Here is a 20808-nt window from a genome sequence, read left to right on the forward strand (position 1 = left end):
AGGTACATTTGTCATAAGGGTATACAGCATGATGGGTCTATGCTATTCTACTGCCACCCACCTTTATTCCCGAATCCTGAACTGTCGTCACTCTTTTTCGCAAATCCCCGGTTAGGCTTTGATTGGGCGGCTTCGTGCTTGCGCAGTTCTTCGGGGACGCGGGAAATGGGCGATTTCATGAGCATCTGCTTGAGATCGTACCTGTAGAAGTAGAAAAGTCAGTATACCATATCTTCTGAATGATTCTGAGATAGGAAGAAAGGGGAGTGGACATACATGACGTCTGCATCCTCGGGGCCGAGGAAAGTGATGGCCACACCGCTCTTACCCGCACGACCGGTACGACCGATACGATGCGTGTAGCTCTCGATGGAGTTGGCCATGTTGAAGTTGACGACGAGACTGACGTCGGGGACGTCGATACCACGACCGGCGAGATCGGTGGCGACAAGGACGTCTGTCGAGCCGTTGCGCACGGAGGCAAGGGCGGCTTCACGCTGCTCCTGGGTCTTGCTTCCGTGCAGGGTAACGGAGGAGAAGCCCATCTGTTTGATCTCGCGGGCGATGGCGTCGCAGTTGCGCTTGATGTTGACGAAGACGATGATCGGGGGCCGGAACTCGCCTGAGGAAAGGATCTCGCCGAGCCGCTTCTTGCGCTTGTCTTCGCCGGCGATCATCTCCACGCGCTGCTCGACGGTGTCGACGGCTTCGCCGGCGCTGCCGATCGTCACGATGGCGGGCCGGCGGAGGTACTTGCGGGCGATCCGCTCGACGGCGGAGGGCATGGTGGCTGTGTACATCATTGTCTGGCGGTAGCGGTGGCTTCTCATGGCGGCGGAGTTCTCGGCTTCTTCCGTGTCGGGCTTCTCGTTGGTGACGGGGAGGGCGTCGAGGATTTTGTTGACGGGCTCTTCGAAGCCGAGATCGATCATCCGATCGGCTTCGTCCATGATGACGTAGCAGCACTGGCTGAGCACGAGGAGACGGCGCTCGATACAGTCAACTAGACGGCCGGGGGTGGCGATGATGATCTCCGCGCCGTTTCGGAGACTGTACGCTTGTTCTTCGAAGGAGTGACCACCGACGATACTGACGACGTTGAACCCAAGCGGTTGTGTGAACTTCCTGGCTTCGATCTCGATCTGCTGTGCCAGTTCTCGAGTAGGGGCTAGGACGATGGCGTACGGGCCGTCGTTCTTTCTCCATTCGAATTCGTCAATCCGGGGCAGCTCCGAGATGTATACCAGCAGTGGGAGCAAGAATGACGCTGTTTTACCCGAACCTGTAACAGCAACACCAATGAGATCTCGTGATTGCAGAGCAATAGGGATCGCGGCTCTCTGAATTGGTGTGGGCTCCTTGTATCCAACTTGGTCCACGAGCTCCAGGAGCCGCTTGGGAAGGCCAGATTCCTCCCATGACCGCATGGGATTCGGCACACTGCCCCCCTTGGTACTGATGTTGAAATCTTCTTTGAAGATGCGCCAGTCCCTCTCGCGCATGTGCTCCAACTTCTTCTCGCTCCAGTGCTTGTCGAGCTGGTTCCGGGTACTCTCCTCCCTTCGCCTCCGCTCCATCTCCAAGATCTCTCGGGCTCTGATGCTTCCAGCTTCCCGATCGCGATCTTCCAGAGCTCTGGCATACTTCTGCGCTAATGTATCGGCCACATCGTCTCCGAAACCAGCCAACCGGCCACGCCCGTAAAAGTTGGCTTCGTGCCGGTTCTGATATAACGGATTATAATCCCCGCTAGTATCCTCCTCCGCGTTCCACTCGAAATTGAACTTCCGATCCGTCGTCCTCTTGCGCTTCTTCTTCGCTGAGAAAGTCGACGTCTTCTCCGTTCCCATGTATTGATGCTTGATCAAGGCAGCTAGGGCCGCCGCCTCGTCCTCCTCCGCCTGGCGCTTGCTGTCTCCTTTCCCGTCCGTTAGACTGAACGACATAGGTTTCGGCGGAGGCGGCGGCGACATATCGTAGTTCTTGTTGCGCATCGCGGCGGGACCAGTCGGGACTTCTGAATTGCGCATAGCTCGGGGGCCGGTGGGTATCGACCTTTCATCGCCATTGGGAGTCTCAGAGTAAACTGACGGTGATTGCGTCCCGCTTCGATCTGTACCGTTGGTGGATGGTTCTGATTTCAATCGTCGCCCTGCTTCTACCTCCTTGGCGCGCTTCTCTAGAGCAATCCGCTCGCGCTCGGCTTTGGACAAGAATTTCGGCTGCGCATTAGGTCAGAGTATCAGCTATTGTGTTCAGTGCGTAGTCGGCGTGTTCGGGGGAAAGCCTACCTTGGCCGCTGCCGCATCTGCCTCCCTCTTCTTCCGCACAAGTTCCTCGACACTCAAAGGCGTCGCTGCTGGGCGTTTCGCGCCCCATCCTAACTTCTTCTTCTTCTCTGGCGGTGGAGCTGGGGGGGCATCTTCGGGCGGTGGTGGCGGCACGGAAGTGTCTGGGGGCGGCGGAGGGGCGGCGGAATCTTCTGGGGGAGGCGGAGGGGGTGTAGGAGGTCTTTCTAAGGGCTCAGGAGGAGGCTGGGTAACAGGCGCGCCCGAGAAGCCGTTTGAAATGATGCCATCCATGATGGTTTGCGGGGAATTATGTCGCAAGTAGCGTTTGCGGACCCTTTGATAAGTCAAGTGCATCTCGAATTTCTACGGAAGGGTATAGAAGCTCGAGGTGCAATCACGTGATTGCCACCGGTATTACCAATCAACAGTGTGCAGTGAGATGAGCAAGGAGTATATGAAGTCTCAGTGGCATTGCGACCTAGAATTAGAGTACACGATTGAAAAAGAAATGTCCAAATCCATAATTTCCACCCAATAGCTGGCATGATATCATTCGAGAAGTAGAGGCAGGTAAGCAGAGAATCCACTGAGATTGTGATGACCCTCTGCGTTTAATGCGACAGAACCCCAATTGCCGTTGCAAAAAGCGAGCACTGAAGTAGTTGTTCTACATGGGAGATGGCTCCTACCGGAGACAAAAGAGAAAAACACGAGGAAGCCATTTACCTTATCTGTAAGGGACGGGCTGAGATGGGTACTAACCCATGTCCGTAGTCAGCCGGTGTCTATTGCTGAGATCACACATGCCAACTAAACACTTACACCACCATTGACCGGAGTCTGTTGATAGTAAGGATATGGACTGGTTTGGGGAACCGCAGCGGCGGCAGCGACCGTTGGGTCAACAACAGGTGCCGCCTGACTGCCGTTCTGTGGGGCTTGCACTGCGCCTCCGGTCTTGGTATGAGCCACAGACGCAGGACCATGGACCTCGCGATCAAGAGTCATGTACTCCTTCGCCGCGTCCTTGGTTCCCCGTTCAAGCAAGTAGACCATATAGATCTGAACGAGGTCTCTCACGACGTCGGCCGAAAGGGCACTCTTAGAACGGATGTCATCAACCACCTGCTTGATACGTTCGTATTGCACACTCTCAGTGGCAGCACTTGTGGGCTGGTCTAACTCAAACATGAGATAGCTGTTCCAGAATGGACGGCTGTCCAGGTAGTACTGCTGGTTCTTCTGGAAGACTTGACGCGCATCCTCGGCCGAGCCCTTAATCTTCCATAGGAGGCGAGCCCACTCGGCAACAAGCGCAGCCTTGGTAGCCAGGTCGCACTGAGGTGAATCCAACTGATTCTTGTATACTTCAATCGCAGCCTCAAGGCCACCATGACGACGACACATGTTCGCCAAGGAGATAATAGTCTCCACATGGTTTGGTAGAACGGCAAGTATCGCATCGTGGATATCCTTAGCAACGTCTACTCGGCCGCTCATCTCTTCGAAATATGCGTATTGAAGGCGTGTGGCGGGGTTTGCAATTGGAACATAGAAGCAGCTTGCACGTTGATAGATATTCCGCACCTCTTCCTCCTTGCCAGGCTGGGCAGACATCCATCTAGCATAGCGTTGCCAGAACTCGTCGTAGTGAGCGCATGTTACGAGACACCGCTCGTATAAGAACTGAACTCGAGAATACGATCCCTCTGCCTCTTCGAAATCGAGATACTTCTTCCAGTTGGTTAGCTGACCCTCATCCAGCTCTGTGACATGGAAATATGGGCGCTTGATCTCCGACTCGTAGGTCCATCGCTTGGTAGTCTCTGTCTGCGTCTTTGAGAATATTTCAAGATGGTAAGCGTCGACACGGAGCCGAAGATCCCTCTCGATTTCTGCTTCTGCCTTGGCGCCTGGGGGGATCTGGCCAGCGGCCGCTTCAAGCTCGGCGCGGAATTGAGACAGAGTTTCCGCAGGCGCCAATTCTGATAACGGACGAGCTTGCGCAAGCTGGCGATATCTTTCGAAGTAACGAGCATATTGATGCATGGGAATGTGGATAACGCGGCCAAGAATAGCAAAGATCTTCTCTGGAGCTTCGACTCGTTCTTCGAACTCGATATATTTGTCCCAGAAGGGATGCGCCAGGAAATCTAATCCAACGCTGCTCGCGCCTCGCTCGAACAATCTGCAAAAAGTATGTTAGCACCGAGAACAAGTACATTGTTTGAGCAGAAACGGGGACGAGGGTATACGGAAAAAGGGGATGGCAAGGATGGCAAACATCAGTTTTAGCTAATCAGTGCGTAAGCCCAAACAATTCAACGAGTAGGATGATCAGACTGTGGGAAGAATACTCTTTCCCCCTCCTTGCGCATCGTGCGCGCAAGAAGCAGTCTCCGAACAGAGTTACTGGTCTTGGTGTCCGTGCAAGGAAGTGGTGCTTGAGGTCAAATCAATTTCACCAAGGGAAAGGATACAGCCTGAAAAAGCCAAGGGTGAGAAGTAAACTTCAGTTGAACCTGGGTAAGGCGACAATCTCACCCATAATCAAGGGATTTGTTGCCAGTGAAATCTTGCATCATGCGTATTCGGTACCACGATAAGGTCCGCGCTGTGTCGGTAACGGTTACAGGGAAGGAAAGGAAACCAGCTATAGTATACTTACTCTCGAATGATGTCAAAATCATGGGAAGTCTCCGCCTTGAAGGAGCAGTAGTTGGTCCACAGATCAACGGAGGAGGAGATGCTAGCAACACCCCGTTCGTAAACCTAGGAAACCCAGAGTTAGCACCAGCATGCGCGGTAGAGAGAGCGCCCTCGTACCATGTCCGCTGCTTCTGTACCCGTGATGGAGAACTCCAGGTCGGCATATTTCTTCCAGTATCCGAACAACAAGGGGAATTTAGCCAAGAACCGATCGTAGACGTTTCTGACAGTTGTTATGGCCTGCGGATTGGAGTTGCGATTGATTCCACCCTCCAACGCCTCGGCACCACGAACAAGCTTCTCCCACGTCTCGAAGTTGTCAGGGTCGTCGGCCTTTAAAAAGACATCTGTCAGCTACAAGACTTGCGCTTCGCAACCAGTAAGGGCGAATTAGGATCATACAAGTTCAGTCTCAAGCTTTCTCAACTCGGCGTTCTCCTCCTCAGAACCTCCATAGTTGTAGTCCGCCATAATGGCAATCACTGAGAGGTAAAAACAACGCGGGGACAAGCGAGAGGAGTGATACGCGATAAATGGAGAGACTTGACAAAGAGAAAAATGCAATGAATGGAGGAGACGAGGACTCCTGAATGACACAAGTAGGACAGTTGCGGGAGAGACGCAGAGTTCCGCCAGGGTAGGTAGAACTTCACCAAGTGAGGAGAAGCCACCGTCACCAGCCACAGAGCGGCCGCTTTTTCTCGCTGCCAAGGCTCAGCTAATGTGGCTTAGCGCACCCCAGGCTGTGGAATTTCTCATAGCATATCCAAGGTATTTCATTTGAAGCTACCGATCGCCAACAGAACATTATCTATCCCAAGTCCCCAACCTCACACTCTTACTCGGGGTTTCTGGCTTGGGCTTACCTACCTCCCACCATGTCCACCACAACAGCAGCCACCGACCTGGTGAGCAAGCTCCCCCTCCGCCTACGCAATTTCTTCGCCCGCTATCCTCCGCAAATCTACTCCGCGGCCGTACGCCCTCCCGTCACTGAGCCCGAAACGCCAGCCGCTGCGCCCGAGGAATCCCTTCCATCGCCATATACACCCAACAGAGACGCAAAGGGCTTCAAAAAGCCCGACCCGAAAGCCTTCTCCCCGTCCAAAGCGCTCCTCTTCTCCAACCCGGAACATCCCAATCCCTTCCTGCCTCGCAAGAACTTCCGCAATGGCAAGTGGATCGGCCCGCCCATCGGGCTGAGAAGACAAGCGGAGCTGGTCAAGTTGGCTGTCAAGTATAACGTGGAGGCGTTACTGCCGCCTGGGCGCAAGTCAACCGAGTATAAGGAGACGAGACGGGCCGAGCGCGGACTGGCGATCAAGGGTACCGGTGTTGGACAGAAAGTCAAGGGTCACAAGTGGGAACGGACGATGGAGGCTCGTTTGGAGGACAGACGGAAGGCTATCATGGAGATGCCGGAGATGATCCGGTTGTGGAAGCAGGTAAGTATTCAGTTGACGTTGGGTGTGCGGTTGGAAGGTGTCGAGGCTAACTTGATGCGATCCACAGAGAGGTCACGGTCGTGGCTGGAAGCAATGGCCCAAGAGGTGAACGAATCTATGTCAATATCTTTGCTATCGCACGGGATTTCATCATGTCGCATCTGTTTTATTTGCCAATCCTCGACTCAGACAGCTTGGCTAAGATTACTATACGGATCATTGAAGGGGTTTGGGATGGGAGTTCTTGTTTGCATATGTACTGTACAAATAGATGTTCTAGCAAAAATTGCACAAAGCGTTCCATGTTTCATAGTATTAGTTTGTATGTATACTGAACACTTCAAATTCAAAGAACTCCAGGATTGGAAAGGTAGTCTCAACAACCTGCCCTATGCAAGCACTATCATAACTGGCACTGAATATTCAGAAGATTAAGTGGCTGTATATATAATGTCACCACTTCGTACCAGAACGCCAAATCCAAACTAGGCAAGAGAATCATAAGTCGTGATCATGCGCATACGAAGGAGTAACGATATCGCCAACCATCAGCGTCCAGCGCTCCGCGTTATCATGCTGCTCCTGCGTAACTTCAGACGCAGAGAGAGAGCAATGTCTCCCAAAAACAATTTTATTGTTGATCTTCCTGGTCTTTGCCAGTGTCGAAAAGGGCTCATCACGACGAACGCCGGTAAACTGGTCGATGCAAACCATCTGGCACCGTTGACATGAGCCAAGTACATCGAAGCGAAGTTTTTCAGGTCCAATCTTGAGCGACTCCCACTGGTCTTCGATGTATGGCTGCTCCACCTTGGGTAGGTCTGTGAGACTCTCCGCGACGACGATATTTGCCCGGAAGACGTCAGCGGCTACGGCTTTGCTGGTCCCCGCCCGATTTTTCTTCTGATTGGCTTTGATGTTCTCGTTCAAGTAATTCACAGAAGAGCGCGAGACGAGCAGGATCGGACTCTCGTTGGACAGGAGAATGGGATTTTTCTCGGTAGGAGGCGGCGAAGGGTCTTGAGGGAAAGAGCCAGGCATCACGAACTTCCTCAGGTACTGTGTCCAAGCCCCTTGGGGCTTCCGGAGTGAAGCATATCTAGTTGAGGAATGTGGTGGAAATCGTGCCAGTGTGCAAGGCACACCAAGAAAATCGGAGAAAAAATGCGCGACGGAGGGAGAGGTATAAGCCTGTACAGTCACCTGGTCTCCACAAACTGTAGAGGACTTTGATGTTCGCTGGCAAAGGGAGGTCGTAGCCAATTGTGTGTCCTCGCGCAAGAGAGAAACTTCCAGGAGCTTCTGATCAGTTGAACCCGGCTCCCCGCAAGTGACACGCAGCACATTGCGGTCAAGGTCGATAGATGGTCGAATGAGAGCCATACGAGGATACTTCTTCTGGTTCAAGGCAGCACCTGTACCCTGGTGGATAAGACACCATTCTCGGTCCCAAGCTAGCCCCTCCCTTCTGACCTCCCACCGCTTTCCTTCAGGAACTCTGAATGGTCCGCAGCTTTTGATCGGATAAAGAGACAGGCTTTCGATATAGAAGCGGGGTTGTTGAAGTGGCACACTGTGTACTGGTGTAACCAAATAGTCCGTAGTCGCCACTTTCTCGACATAAAACTCCTCAACAAACTCGACAAAGGTATTGATGTCCTTCAAGTTAGTCATCGCTCCCAGGCTGAGCCTTAAGATACCAGTCGGCCGCCCGTCCATAACATCGTGGTCATCTCCACAACGCAGGCCGGCTGAAAATTGTTGGAGCAAGTCAGGCCCCGTCCACCCAAGACTCCCAGACGTTCCTCCCGGGTTGCACAGGGACCCGGATCTAATTTGAATGTTTTTCATTGCTGCAAGTCTCTCAACTTCAGACTTTCCGATCCATGACCCTTGGCTGTTGCGGAGGTTGAACGCGATGATAGGGCCTTGTGTAGAGGGCTGGTTATAGTCTGACAGTGGAGACGTATAAAGCTCACAGACTCTCTGCCCGTTGAAGTGTCTCAAGGCGTTTAGTCGATCATACAGGCGCTTTGCTAGAAAGCGGGTATGAGACGAGATATTCTGCATCGAGCCGAAGAGACGCTCATGGGTTGCAAACGCCGAGTCAAGAGCAATGATATCGTGGAACGGGAGAGTCCCGTCCTCCAAACGATCATGTATCGAAGATTGCTTTTTTGCATGCCACTGCAGCCCGCGTGTCAGAACCATGTCCACAGTGCCTCCTCCGAAATACCTGCGGTGCTCAAAGATCTGTCCAGAACTCTTGCGAACAATCAACGCACCGAGATCTGGAAAACCAAAGATCTTATAAAAGCTCAAGACGGTAAAGTCCGGTGCAGCGGATGCATCACTCAAATCCAGAGGCGAGGTTGAAACCAAAGACGCCGCATCAAGAAGGGTATAAACGTTTCCTCCGAGGGTGCCGCGCTGGTTCCTGATCTTCTTGCACCATGACAATGGCAGACGGCGACCATTCATATTCGACTGCGCAGGATACGCAAACAACTTGAGCGACTCAGAGCGGACATCACTCAACCTTGAGATCCAATCTTCGACCTCGTCATCGGAGGTAAAGCACCGACCTCCCTTCTCTGCGAGTTCTCGTACACCAACTAGACTCGTATGAGCGTCCACATGGTACCCATACCAGAATCCCTGACGTGTCGAATCCCTCATTCCATCCGCAACCAGCTTGATCGCTGCTGTGGCATTCGCAACAAATACAAGATCAAACTCTTCCGGATCCGCTTTGAAGAAGCGAAGGGCTCGAAGACGGACGTCATCCACGCGCCGCGTAGACAGCTGTGAGGAGGCGGACAAGGAATGGGGATTTCCAAACAGATTCGAAGTCAACTCTTGAGAGAAGGACTCGATCAATGACTTGGCATATAACGTGGTTCCCGCATGGTCCAGATATGTCGTATCTGCAACACCAATGAGTACAAAACTCGAATACAGATGACCTTCGTCAAAAGAAAGGGACGCACCTTTGAGCTGCGGATACTCTCGCTCTCGGATTGAGTCCACGTCCTCCGAGTATCCCCTTCCATACTCCAGTACCTCGTCTTCACAGCTTGTGACTCCCACCATATTGAAACCTTTATCGCCTCCAGATAGTTCTGCCTGGAAAAATACGGCTGCGAATAATACAACCGAGCGGTTGCGCCGGTGCGAGTATAGGGTGGCGACAACCTAACTGCGCACGCGATCAACCAAACACTGGAAGGTATAGCACCCAAACAGCAATATATCACCTCGAGGTTGACTATACCAAACAAAAGGCCGACACTCGATATATGAAAACCAAACAGAAATGGATCGATGTTCAATCAACGTTCGGTATGCAGATAAGATACTCGTCGGAGCTTACCGATGTACGAAAACTTCATTGACCGGTGTCCAGAGCATATGAATCCCACTTCAGTGAGGATGAACAATGGCCTGAGCAATGAGAACTCTCTAGGACAGACATCTCTCTGCCTTAAATAACTCGGATATGTCCGTACTTGAGTGAGAGCAGGGGTGATGGTAACTGCATTTGCGTGCTCAGTGACGACAAGATCAGCTTCCCCACAATAGGATAAGAATGGGCGAGGGGGGCGGAAATCCCCGACGGCGTGGCAATAAGCCATGCAGCTACAATTTCATGTGGCGCTCCGCCAGATAATCAAGCAAAGTGATAGCGACACGTCCCAAGCGACAATATCGACTTATCGAGGCACCGCAACCCCCGTTCGTTAGGGTCTCTAATCAACAGTCTTGAATATGTCATGCATGGGGTATTCGAACCGCGCTGCCTAACAATGCATTGTCACAATATCAACGGACGCTTACCACGACATGGTTCGTACTGCTGAGCTGACGGTTGGTGACTGAACTCGTTTTTCGCCCCTGGTACTCGCTTCTAACCACGAATAAGATGCTCGTTCCAGCAGCTGACTGCAGGCATTCCCATGTCCATGATGGTTCCCTGAGCGGTTGCATCTGACCGTTGGGCCTGCAAATAGTATGAGGCTGACTTATGATCGGAGTATAATTAATTGCCTCCCATCCATGCGGTCATGAGAAATTTCAAATCACATATCGATACGTGGCATGGTTTGTCGCCAACAGACGAACCAACAATCAATCTAGCCATGGATTGGGTCGATGAAACAGAGATACAGGGTCGGGTTTGACCTGCACAAAATCTCAAGTAGGGATGCCCATGCCTGTCAATGCACTCGGATCTTGGTCCTTGAGACGTGATTCATCTTGCATACAGCCTATCCGGTTGAAAAGAAACAAGCGAAACTATGTAGAAATGGGCTGGGCAGAACAAAAACAGGTAGGCAGGTAGCATTAGAGGGATACGACAAAGCGGACGCCAGTATCAAGAAAGACATAACGTACAGGGCTCAGGCAGCTGAAACGAAATTTCCAACGTGACTCGTAATTCATCATATTTCAAATCGCCGCCAAAGATCAACAGTGTGCGAGGCATTCATACGTAATATTTGGGCTTCGCCCGTGCAAGGTGCGTCAGCTCAAGGGACATCCCGGAGTCAAGGCAAACTTTCGTTAGCACCACCAATCCTGATACTTCTTTCTCTTTGCGCTGTTCGCTTGTTTCTCCCTTCTTTTCTTCGTGCAAAATGCATATCTTTCTCGTCATCGCATATCCATAAATCATAAGCATTATCATCAATCATACTCAGACAACATAGTGCTGGCGACTCCTCGAGGAGCTGCGGTGCTTGTGGCCATGACCCCGTCGGCTGCTGTGGCTCCTCCTCCGCACCGTCGTCGTCTCCTTGACAACCACATCCCTGTTGCTTCTGTAGATAAAGAGCGCCAGGATAGCCGTCCAGAAGAAGAAAATCGTCTCCATGATCCCCAGCGCAAAGCAAGTCTTCAGCATCGCGCAGGTCTTGTTAATCTCCAGGTACAGGTGGTTCTGGCTTTCATAGCCAAAGTACCCGAAGGGGCCAAGCGACACCCACACAGAGCCCCCATTCCAGTGAGAGCAATCGGCGTCCGCGATGAAGCGGAGCTCGTAGACTCCTGCGATGAAAGCGCCGACGAAGAGGAGGTCGACGAAGGCGACGAAGAACGCGGAGCGCTTGGTGGTTGAATGGCGGATGAGTGTGTCGAAGGCCCAGAAAACGGCAATCACGCTGACTATGAAGAGCACCAGGATGTAGGCCGGGGTGATCTGGTTTGCTTTGAGATAGCCGTCGACGAAGTAGGCCTGTTCGGCATGTTAGGCTCCCCTAAGTGCATATGCCAAAAAAGTATATCTGCTTACCATCATGCCAATGATCGGAATCAGGAATACAATCTCCACCAAGCGGTTGAAGATGAAGAACAGACTTCCAATCATCTTGTCCGCTTGCTTTTTCCGACTGCTGCTTCAGTGGATAAAATCAAATGCCGACTTGAGGTATGTGAGGAGATCAAATGTCCAAATGTGGAGACAATGCGCTTGCGATTTTGATCAAAGCCGATAGTGCTGTTACGAAGTCATCAGCGATAGATGATAAGAGAAGAAACAGGATATGTGCGCAAGATCGAGAGACTCGTGTTATCCAACTCCTTGCGTTAGGCTGTGTAGACTACGCAGAAAATATGTTGAGCAATCACGAAGCACGAGGGAACGCTCAAACGTGGAATCAGGGAATTATGCATGCAAGAATGAGGTTAAATAATGACAACACATAAATTCAAAAGGGGGAAAAGAGAGACGAGAAAAGAAAATGCCTCTTCGTGAAAATATTCTCCGAGTTGATCGATGATGGAGGGGAGGCTGGGCGGCTCAGAGTGTTGGGTTGCGGGGTGGCTGGGCAACCAGCATCATGGAACATTATCGACACACACACGTGGGGTAGATGCGATGCCTGGTTGCTACTTCGCTTTAGAGCTGAACTCTCATTCTCCAATGATCGATTACCTAGACATCGATATGTCCTTCTACCATCTACAGTGATGTCGATGGTAGTATGACAGCATGTATGTAACTGATCCACTGTTGGCTCGAGCGGTCTATTTCCCACGCGGTTCTAGCCATGGTTGACCTTTAGCTTATTTGCAGGAGTACCTTAACTGAGAGCTAAAAGCAGTCAGGTACGAGCGCATAGAGATGCTACCTGTACTTCGTATGCAGTAAACCAATAGATTGGATTTAGCTGACTGGTTAAGAAATCCTTATATGCTCATGCTCCTGGTACGATCGACAACCATTCGGGTGTCTTTCTAAATAGAAGTCGTCACAAAATCTATCAAACGCCAAAATGACAAGCAAACTAACCAAATTACAGCGGGACATATGCATAGAAACATGACGGCTCTTTTATACTCGGACAGAGATTCATCAATCATGGCACGGGCATACTTCAGGACTTAGCAGTTTGTGAGGAAACGCGCGGGTATCCGCACGCTCCAAACTAGTCGCACTTATCCCGAAACTGCAGATCCAGCCGACTCTTACGGCGCGTCTCTGCCTGGACGAGTAGCTACTGGATCCGGCGGTACGTGAGGGGCACTGACGCCCGGTAGCACAGTTTGTGTCTGAGAATGGTACGAAGTGTCGGCTTCGTATCTTGGAAGCGCGCCCATTGCCGGATTCTGTGCACGAGCATAGCCATGCTGCATCTCGTATCCATCTGCAACATCTTCGCTCGAAGACGACCATTCCCCATCATTGTCGTGGGATCGGCGATTGCGCAAGTCCGAGGTGTACGGGTTTGCTGAACCCATGTATGTCGGAGAAATTCGCGCCGGACCGCCGACCTCAGGAGCACCAGATGGGTCCATCCTGTCTTCCTGTGGGCTCCGAAGAGCTGATGTGCTCCCATAGTGGTCAGGCAGAGGCGAGGCCTTGCTGGGTGCCACAGGGTCTGTACCCCAGCTTCGAATCGGATACGCGCGCCCTTTCTTCCACGGCTCGGAAATGGGGGGGAAATACTGGCGGTAGGAGATGTAGGCGCAGACAATTCCCAGCAAGGATCCGCTGATCACATCAAAAGGATGATGTCTCGCATCCATGATTCGTGAAACGGCAACAAGTGTCGCCGCAAGACAAGGAATTATGATGATGATGGCCTTCCAAACTTCACCTTTGTTGTCCATAAAGTGCAGTTTTCCGCACAGCCAAAGAGTCAGGTAAAATAAACCGGCAAAAGATGCTATATCCCGAGATTAGTACAATGAATAGGAGCACCGAAACTCTGGGACGAAAAGCTTACAGCTACTATGACCTACACTATCAATCAGCATAGCTCAAGAAAAAAAGATTAGAAGGCTAGGGTAAAACTTACCTGAAGGCCAAGAACGGAATCCATCCTTGATTATTGCAGGGTCTCCCGTACAGATAGTCGAATTGGACAACCCAGGCATCAGATCTTCGCTTCCTGGCCTCGGCTTGCACCGATCGATCAAGTCAGGCCTGGGCTTCCCACATGCAGTCTTCAGCACCTGGGTGATGAGAAATGCGAGGCCCTGCGACAGCAAAAGACCCAAAAAGCCACAGTTGAACTCCCACAGGCGATCCTTCCACCGGTATGGACCGGTAAGCTTTCTCTTCCCGGATGCCGGATTGTGCGGCTTGTGATGCGAGAACAGACCGTCAATGAACAGCGTATACACTGCAATTATGGCGAGGGGGATAACGCCGGAGATGAGCAGGGCTTCCTGGATCGAAATGCGCTCGTGGACGGCATAGGGATATTGGATGGATATGTTTCGCAGAGAGAAATGCTGATGATAGGGTTCGATGGAATCGAAAATGTAGAACCCAGCAATGCAAGCGCTATAGTGAGACTATCGATAAGTGATTGTGACCATCTCAGAGTGAAAGGGAAGGAAATACGAACATGAGGATGACATAGTCGACAATGTACCTGTATAACAAAACAGAAGCTATTAGCAACATAATTTCAGTAAGTCAATCTTGACGATTTTCATCACTCACGAAATCACAACACGAGGCCGTAACCGCCGCTTCGAGAACGGTAGTTTAGAGGGAAGATGGTCCATTTTCTTGACACTAAAGCTCTAAGACCACAAGCATAAACGGCCTCTGGTGAAATTAAGATTCTGAAGGAAAGCTGAGCATGATAAATCAGCTCTCACGCACAATAGGATAAGGAAACGCATTATATTTCCTAAATTCGGGCAGGAACTGGGCTGGTACAGATAGCCTCTTGGCTGTTTCTTGGAGAGCACAGCAAACAAATCCTCTTATTCCTCTGGGAAATGACTGATCCACAACTTACTGTACAAGTCAAAGAATATCCCGCGATCCTGCGCGGCGATGTGGAACAAGATCCTAATCTTCAAGAGAATCCCCAACTGAGCAATTTGTGAGATATCGTTAAATGGGAAAGCTGGGATAATATTAATAGTCTGCCAAATCCAAAGCTGCCTAAAATAATCCAAACATGGAGAACAAAGTCCTGAACTAAGCCGATAATGGGGAAAAAACTGCTTTCAGCTGGACGGCTAAGACTTGAAAGTGTGTCCTGTGGCGTGGATCGTAGCCATTCAGGCTTTGCCCTGACAATTAGAATCCCAGTGCACTCAATGAGAGGCGCTGAGGCTGTCACTCAGGATCCACAACGGGACCCTGGCCTGGCGTAGACAACTGAGATGAATCAAACGAGTTCTTACCTAGCTAGGTACCAAGTCTAAGGGGTTAAACTCTAATTCTAAGCCACGGCACGTGTTCAACCTGTGTCTTTCTGATTTTGATTTCTCTAGTGTTGTTATTTCTTACAGAGATGTTAATTCGTGATCTAGAATCACTTGAAACAATCAAGCATGTCCTGTTAAGTCAAATGCTAAGTTCAGTGCTTCCGTGGCGCTCACCCATTCTGCATGGGGCGGGACCGTCCAGTAACTTTAATTGGCAACCTGAGGCACACGACAGCGGCTGGATCTAGGCAACATTATTTTGTTACTGTGAGTGCCACCTTGGATATCTCTCAGAACTAGAGATTATTCCTCCTTGAAATATATAACTTTGTAGCTTGCAGTTCTGTTTCGCCAGTTTAATCTAGGGAAATTCTATTTAGGATTTCCAAAGCTAAGCAAACATAATGTCCAGTTCGGAATGCTTGACCGTATATATCCTTGTTGGCTGGCTATTGCCAGAATCCTACGCCTCACTTTTTTGAAGGAAATCATCATCGACTTCAAGAAGACTTAGTTGTAATGTACAATGCAAGCGAAATTTTTATGTACCTAATGAATGACTGTTCATAATTACCTCACTAGACCCACTCGAAAGACTCACTATGCTTTCTGCTCTCTGCAATCTCGACCATACCCGACATTGAATCAATTTGGGTTTGAAAGGAAGTTTCTTGTTTCATCAATAAAAGCCATAATTTCAAAAGATATTACCATAGGTCCATCATTCATGTTCTCATAATGTCGGGCAGTCCTTTGCCAAGCCGATTGACTTAGCAGACAGTGATGTACAGACCAAGACTGGATGTCGGTTAGCCACAATTCAGGTGCTGAGACGCGCAGAGAAAACTTACGGGGAGGGGTTGTAGTCCTCAAAGAAGTTGAGGTTGGTGCTACCAGCGTTTTTCATCTCGAAGCCGACTGCCTGTCCAGCCGGGCACTGGAAGGTAGAAATCTGGTAAGAGTTGCCAGGGGCGACGGTGGTAACGCCGTAGTCTTGCTTGACCTTGGGAGCATTGCTGTAGGAGGTCTGGGAAGTAGCGGCAGACTCCAGCATGGCGAAATCAATCTTGCCGTCTCCGCTGAAGGAGTAAGAAGAGGTCTCGAGGTCCTCCTTCTTGGGGAACAAGAAAACGAGACTACAGGTCTTGCCGGCGTCCGAGGAAGGAATGTCAAAGTTGAAGATGCTCGAGACGGTGGAAGAGACTGTGCCGTTGAACGAGGTGCCAGGAGCCTTGCTGGGAGACGAGGAGTCGACGGGGATGATCAGGTGGGGGTATTCGTACTGTCCAGAAAGATCGGTCGGGCAGCTGCGGCTGGAAGACTGGGTGGCAGAGGCAGAATGAGAAGGCTGAGATCCAGAGCCAGCGGGAGTAGAGGGTTGAGAACCGGAGCCAGCTGGGGTGGTAGTCTCAGGGCAAGTGGTCGTGGTCATGGTTGTCTTGACAGTGGTGGTAGATCCGGGAGCGCTCGACTCAGGAGCAGGAGAGGTAGCAGGGGTGCTCTGCTGCACTGCGGAACTTGTTGGAGTGACAGAAACGACCGAACTGTAGACAGCGGAAGAACTGGCACCGGCGCCGGTACCAGTGTTGGCGCAGTTGTCGGCATGCAGCTGAATGTTCTTGCAGCCAGTCACATCATTGCTATTGGGAGATGTGTAGACGTTCAGTCCTCCATTCTGACCAGTCTCACAGGCGACAAAGTCTGTCTTTCCGTTGTAGGTGAGCAAGCCCTGGGAGTTGACGGAGAAGCCAGTGGTGGGCTGGGCTCCAGCATCACACTGGAACTGGGTGGTGGGAGCTATCGATGTTTGTTAAGACGTTGTCAATTTGTCAGAACTGAATCCAGATACTCACGGGTCAAGATGCAACCACGTCCGTGACCATCAATGATACCGCCATCGGAGTTGATGCAGTACTCGCCCTCAGGAAGATTGCCGAAGACACGGTTCTGCCCATCATCAAGCTGGCCAATAGGGCCAGAAGCACCACCCGAAGCGGTCAGATGGAAGCAGCAGGTGTTGTCCCTGGTGACGAGAGCATTAGCTCCGACAGCGAGAGCCGCGAGAGTGGCAAAGTTCTTCATTCTGTGAGTGAATGTAAGGAGTCAAGGCAGCACAAAAGGTGAAGCGAATGGAAAAAAGGTCTGGTTGGTCTGAATCGGCACGACTAAGACCTAGGTTGTTTATCTTTGTCTGTTTGAGGACTACAACAAACACTGATGAGGACGAGAAGTACACTTTACTTATAAACCGTGGTGGGTACCCTTCATATCAGCGTCATGGATGTCACTGGAACCCAGATCAAGGTAGGTCATCAACAGCTCATACTTTCTCATGGAAAGCAAAAAATAGAAACCAAGCGTTGGCCAGTAGCAATGCATTCCTATGTAATGCAGGTGGACCAATGTCGACCAGTCTGGTATCATACACACGCCAGAGCGAGTACCTCTCTAAACAAACTCGATATTGGACGGACCTACCGGCGAGCCTGGAGGTAATCGGATTTCAGCGGCGTAGGACGTCATGGTGGACAAGGCAATGTGGGGAGATGGTGAATAGCATTGAGATAGCATGGCCCACCTACGATCCTAGTGCAGCACGGGCAACAACGGCGGCCATATCAAGTAACATTGTTGCAAAGCGTAAGCCTGCAGGTGGATCAGGACCCATCTGAAAGGTTCTTGGATTGGCCGTAGAGAGCCTGCCCATGTGTCAGCGCCCCTGCTTGATACATGGTTCATCCTCAGGGCATGAGCCTGCAACCGAGGTGGCGATAGCAGATTTGATCCACGGAACTGGCACAGTCGGAAATTGGTTTGGCCAAAGACAGCAACTGTAGCTGGATGAGATTTCAAGGACGAGAGCATTGAGCTCCCATGGTTCGTTCCTTCTATTCATGGTCCCCTATTAGCTAGGATGGCTGGTCTGTGATGCATTGAACATAGCTGAGCACTACTGCGTTTTCCACACCATTAGCGATGTATTCCAAATACAAGGCCTTACATACAGAGGAAGAAAACCGAAAGGAGCAGTGGAGCTGAGCAGAGAGTGGAGATCATTCTAAGGTACCTTGCATCTAGTTAACGTCATGAGAGATTGGTTGGGTTGACTTAAGCTTCCATAACTTGAGCGCAAAATGGGGCAGCCTGGGCTGCCTTATCCTGTTGTTGCTTAGTCGGTTTCGCAACGGGGCATGGCTTGTGCCTCACGGACCAGGGTCTTATCATCTACGTTCCTGGGCGTGGTCACCAACACTATTGTAGCCTGGAGCGTGGATTTTGAACCAAGGAAAGGGACTTGATGTGGGAAATTATACAAGTTTAGAGACGTACACAAGAGCGAGAACAAGTAAGCAAGCCTTAAGTGGGACGAGATGGAGGTTCCTGGCGAGGATACAGTGGGTAAGTGACGACACCACTGGCAGCCAAGAACGCTGCTTGTTGGCTTTCCACGGCCTTTTCACTGTGGGGTATTCAATTTTTAAAATCTGTGTATTCATGAGATTTATAAAATAATATTAGTCTTGGTACTCCAATGGGTATAAGACACCTCATCTTTCATCATGCCGATCTATATGTTAACCACGTCATTGGATCAAGGTTCTATTTCATTAATTATTGCTCTGCAAATTGGTTTCTTTCAGGCAAGACAACGCAGAGTCAAGTAACCGAGGTAACAGCAACAACATAGCATCGGCCAGGCACCAACATACACAGTACTCCTGGTACGAGTACAGCCACAGTGCGTTCAGACACCTCTCTAGTGTTCCGATAATGCAGCAGACAGCCTCAGATTGGTCAATCAGTGCTCATTGGTCATAAAAATGCTACCTAGGGTGGAATCATCTTTCCATTTTGGAATTGTGTTTGACACTTAGATCAAGACGATCATCTAGTTGTGGCTGCCAATACTACCATTCTGTATTATGTTCCCTCTTCGCTGTCGCTAAGCGAACTACAAGGCCGCTTGACTTGAGCAGCACCTGCTCGGAGGGATACTACGTTTATGATCTAACACCTGACACAACTGTAACCATGATACTGAGCATGTGAAGCCCCAATGTCTTGACAGAAGGCCAAGCCTTGACCTCAAAGAATTCATCTCAAAACGCATGGATCCACCGACAAAGCGTCAGTTCAAGTGTCATTCTCCAGCATGAGCGAACAAGATGGCCCTGATCTTCCCGCAATGCCCCGTTAGTGTGGAACATAGATGGACTGATGTAGTTGGGTAATGCTGATCCCTCGAATCGATGTAAGCCTTGCATCACTTACATCTCTTTATCTTTGAAGCCGTCAAAACACCCATATAGTGTTCTGTTCTGGTCATGTGTATGTTGGCTATGCGTCACTGTGAGGTGTAGGATATAGCAAGCCCTCATTAGCATTGGAGTTGACGTTGGAATTTTCTGCCTCTCAAGTATCTCTCCATGGGATAAGCAACGGTAGGTACTCAAACTTTAGATCAGCATTGGCCTGTGCTGCGGATTCAAAGGTGACAGACACAGTGAGCCATCCGCAATGATTGAGAAACCAACTGTCCGAATCCTCGTTATCACAATACACCGGATTAAAGGGGGCAACGGCACGCCGCTGTCGGGTGTGAGCGAAACACATGATATAGACATTGTTTTAGAATCAATAGAAACGAGGTGATAATAATACAAACAACTGCTGTTATAATTCTTCGAGTAACCCATACTGTACAAAACCTCAGTAACAGCCGCTTTATATCTTGCCTCCAGTAATCTGCTCTCCCAGCTTCTTGACTCTGCCCTGGATAAGATCCCAGCGAGCTGCTTCGCTCTTCTTCGAATCGTTGACAATGTTTTGCACTGTCGGAGGCACACCAAGGTTCCAAATATTCTCACCCTGCTGGTGGTCACTGCGCCACGCTTCGTTCTCGCCCTCGGGGAACACCTTCTCGATCTCGGCGGCAAGTTGAGCCTCGGTGGTGATAAAGGTACGAGCATTCATGTAAAGCGCTTGTAATGAATCCTGACGTTCGAACTCATCCCGAGCCTTCTTGCTCTCTAACTTTGCACGAGACTGAGCAAGGCGCTCTTCTCTGTCAGGATCAGGCAGCACCGGGGTATGTTTAGGCAGCATCTCCTGCACAACAGAGGGACGAGTCAAGCGCTCGTCGTCTCTTTCCGGCTGCCGAAGAACTTGTTCGCGTTTTCTTTGTCTCTGAATGCTGCGGTACGCCATGAACTTGTCAGTCCGCTGCTTGCGGCTGTGCAACTCAAGGAGACCTTCGCGAAGATTCTGCCGCCTCATGTCGGCCATTCGCCGCTTCCAATCCTTGTATTCAGCGTGTGGGTCATTGGGGTCGATTTTAGTCTCCTTCAAGGGGAGTGGTGTCGCAGCAGCAATGTATTCCTCGGTCGGCTTGTCTACTCGGCGGGCAGGGAAGAGCTCTCGAGGAACGGGCAGCGTACCCTTGACTCGGGGTTTCACTCGTAGATCCGGCTGAATTGTTTGAGGGACGTCAACGAAATTTGGAGACTCTGGTCCGACTCGACGGCAGGAGGAAGAGGAGAAGCTACGGGCTTGCGCCGTGGCAGCCCTGCAGTTGCGGAAGAGTGACATGGTGGACTGATGCCGTTCGCCTACGCCCCCAAGCAAGCGGCAAGTCTCTGTTGAATAGAAAAAAGGGCCACCGGAGATTGAGGAGCGAGCAATCTCAAATT

The 20808-nt window shown here is 50.7% G+C and overlaps 8 protein-coding genes across 8 annotated transcripts; 1 reads left to right on the forward strand and 7 right to left on the reverse strand.

Annotated features, from left to right (window-relative positions):
- Positions 1-47: 47 nt before the first annotated feature.
- prp28 (mRNA splicing protein PRP28) lies at positions 48-2582 on the reverse strand (the record flags this gene model as incomplete). The annotated part of the gene is made up of 3 exons (XM_043292346.1): positions 48-201; positions 277-2222; positions 2292-2582. The coding sequence occupies 3 exons, from the start codon at positions 2580-2582 to the stop codon at positions 48-50; spliced, it is 2391 nt and encodes a 796-aa protein (XP_043148281.1).
- A 436-nt stretch (positions 2583-3018) lies between these two features.
- Aud_007456 (putative mRNA splicing protein (Prp39)) lies at positions 3019-5471 on the reverse strand (the record flags this gene model as incomplete). Its single annotated transcript, XM_043292347.1, has 5 exons — positions 3019-3048; positions 3114-4479; positions 4960-5063; positions 5118-5333; positions 5403-5471. 5 exons carry the CDS (start codon positions 5469-5471, stop codon positions 3019-3021), a joined length of 1785 nt encoding a protein of 594 aa, XP_043148282.1.
- A 407-nt stretch (positions 5472-5878) lies between these two features.
- Aud_007457 (mitochondrial 54S ribosomal protein mL59) lies at positions 5879-6554 on the forward strand (the record flags this gene model as incomplete). The annotated part of the gene is made up of 2 exons (XM_043292348.1): positions 5879-6445; positions 6513-6554. The coding sequence occupies 2 exons, from the start codon at positions 5879-5881 to the stop codon at positions 6552-6554; spliced, it is 609 nt and encodes a 202-aa protein (XP_043148283.1).
- Positions 6555-6943: 389 nt separating this feature from the next.
- hxB (putative molybdenum cofactor sulfurase protein (HxB)) lies at positions 6944-9538 on the reverse strand (the record flags this gene model as incomplete). The annotated part of the gene is made up of 1 exon (XM_043292349.1): positions 6944-9538. One exon carries the CDS (start codon positions 9536-9538, stop codon positions 6944-6946), a length of 2595 nt encoding a protein of 864 aa, XP_043148284.1.
- Positions 9539-11141: 1603 nt separating this feature from the next.
- Positions 11142-11810, reverse strand: Aud_007459 (uncharacterized protein; the record flags this gene model as incomplete). Its single annotated transcript, XM_043292350.1, has 2 exons — positions 11142-11678; positions 11736-11810. The coding sequence occupies 2 exons, from the start codon at positions 11808-11810 to the stop codon at positions 11142-11144; spliced, it is 612 nt and encodes a 203-aa protein (XP_043148285.1).
- Positions 11811-12910: 1100 nt separating this feature from the next.
- On the reverse strand, positions 12911-14461 carry Aud_007460 (phosphatase PAP2 family protein; the record flags this gene model as incomplete). The annotated part of the gene is made up of 4 exons (XM_043292351.1): positions 12911-13611; positions 13744-14234; positions 14299-14325; positions 14397-14461. The coding sequence occupies 4 exons, from the start codon at positions 14459-14461 to the stop codon at positions 12911-12913; spliced, it is 1284 nt and encodes a 427-aa protein (XP_043148286.1).
- Positions 14462-15888: 1427 nt separating this feature from the next.
- Aud_007461 (putative GPI anchored cell wall protein) lies at positions 15889-17200 on the reverse strand (the record flags this gene model as incomplete). Its single annotated transcript, XM_043292352.1, has 3 exons — positions 15889-15916; positions 15970-16915; positions 16972-17200. The coding sequence occupies 3 exons, from the start codon at positions 17198-17200 to the stop codon at positions 15889-15891; spliced, it is 1203 nt and encodes a 400-aa protein (XP_043148287.1).
- Positions 17201-19843: 2643 nt separating this feature from the next.
- Positions 19844-20707, reverse strand: Aud_007462 (uncharacterized protein; the record flags this gene model as incomplete). The annotated part of the gene is made up of 1 exon (XM_043292353.1): positions 19844-20707. The coding sequence occupies one exon, from the start codon at positions 20705-20707 to the stop codon at positions 19844-19846; it is 864 nt and encodes a 287-aa protein (XP_043148288.1).
- Positions 20708-20808: the final 101 nt, after the last annotated feature.

The sequence above is a fragment of the Aspergillus udagawae genome, assembly GCF_001078395.1.
Source record: "Aspergillus udagawae IFM 46973 DNA, scaffold_5, whole genome shotgun sequence".
Classification (NCBI taxonomy): Eukaryota; Fungi; Ascomycota; class Eurotiomycetes; order Eurotiales; family Aspergillaceae; genus Aspergillus; species Aspergillus udagawae.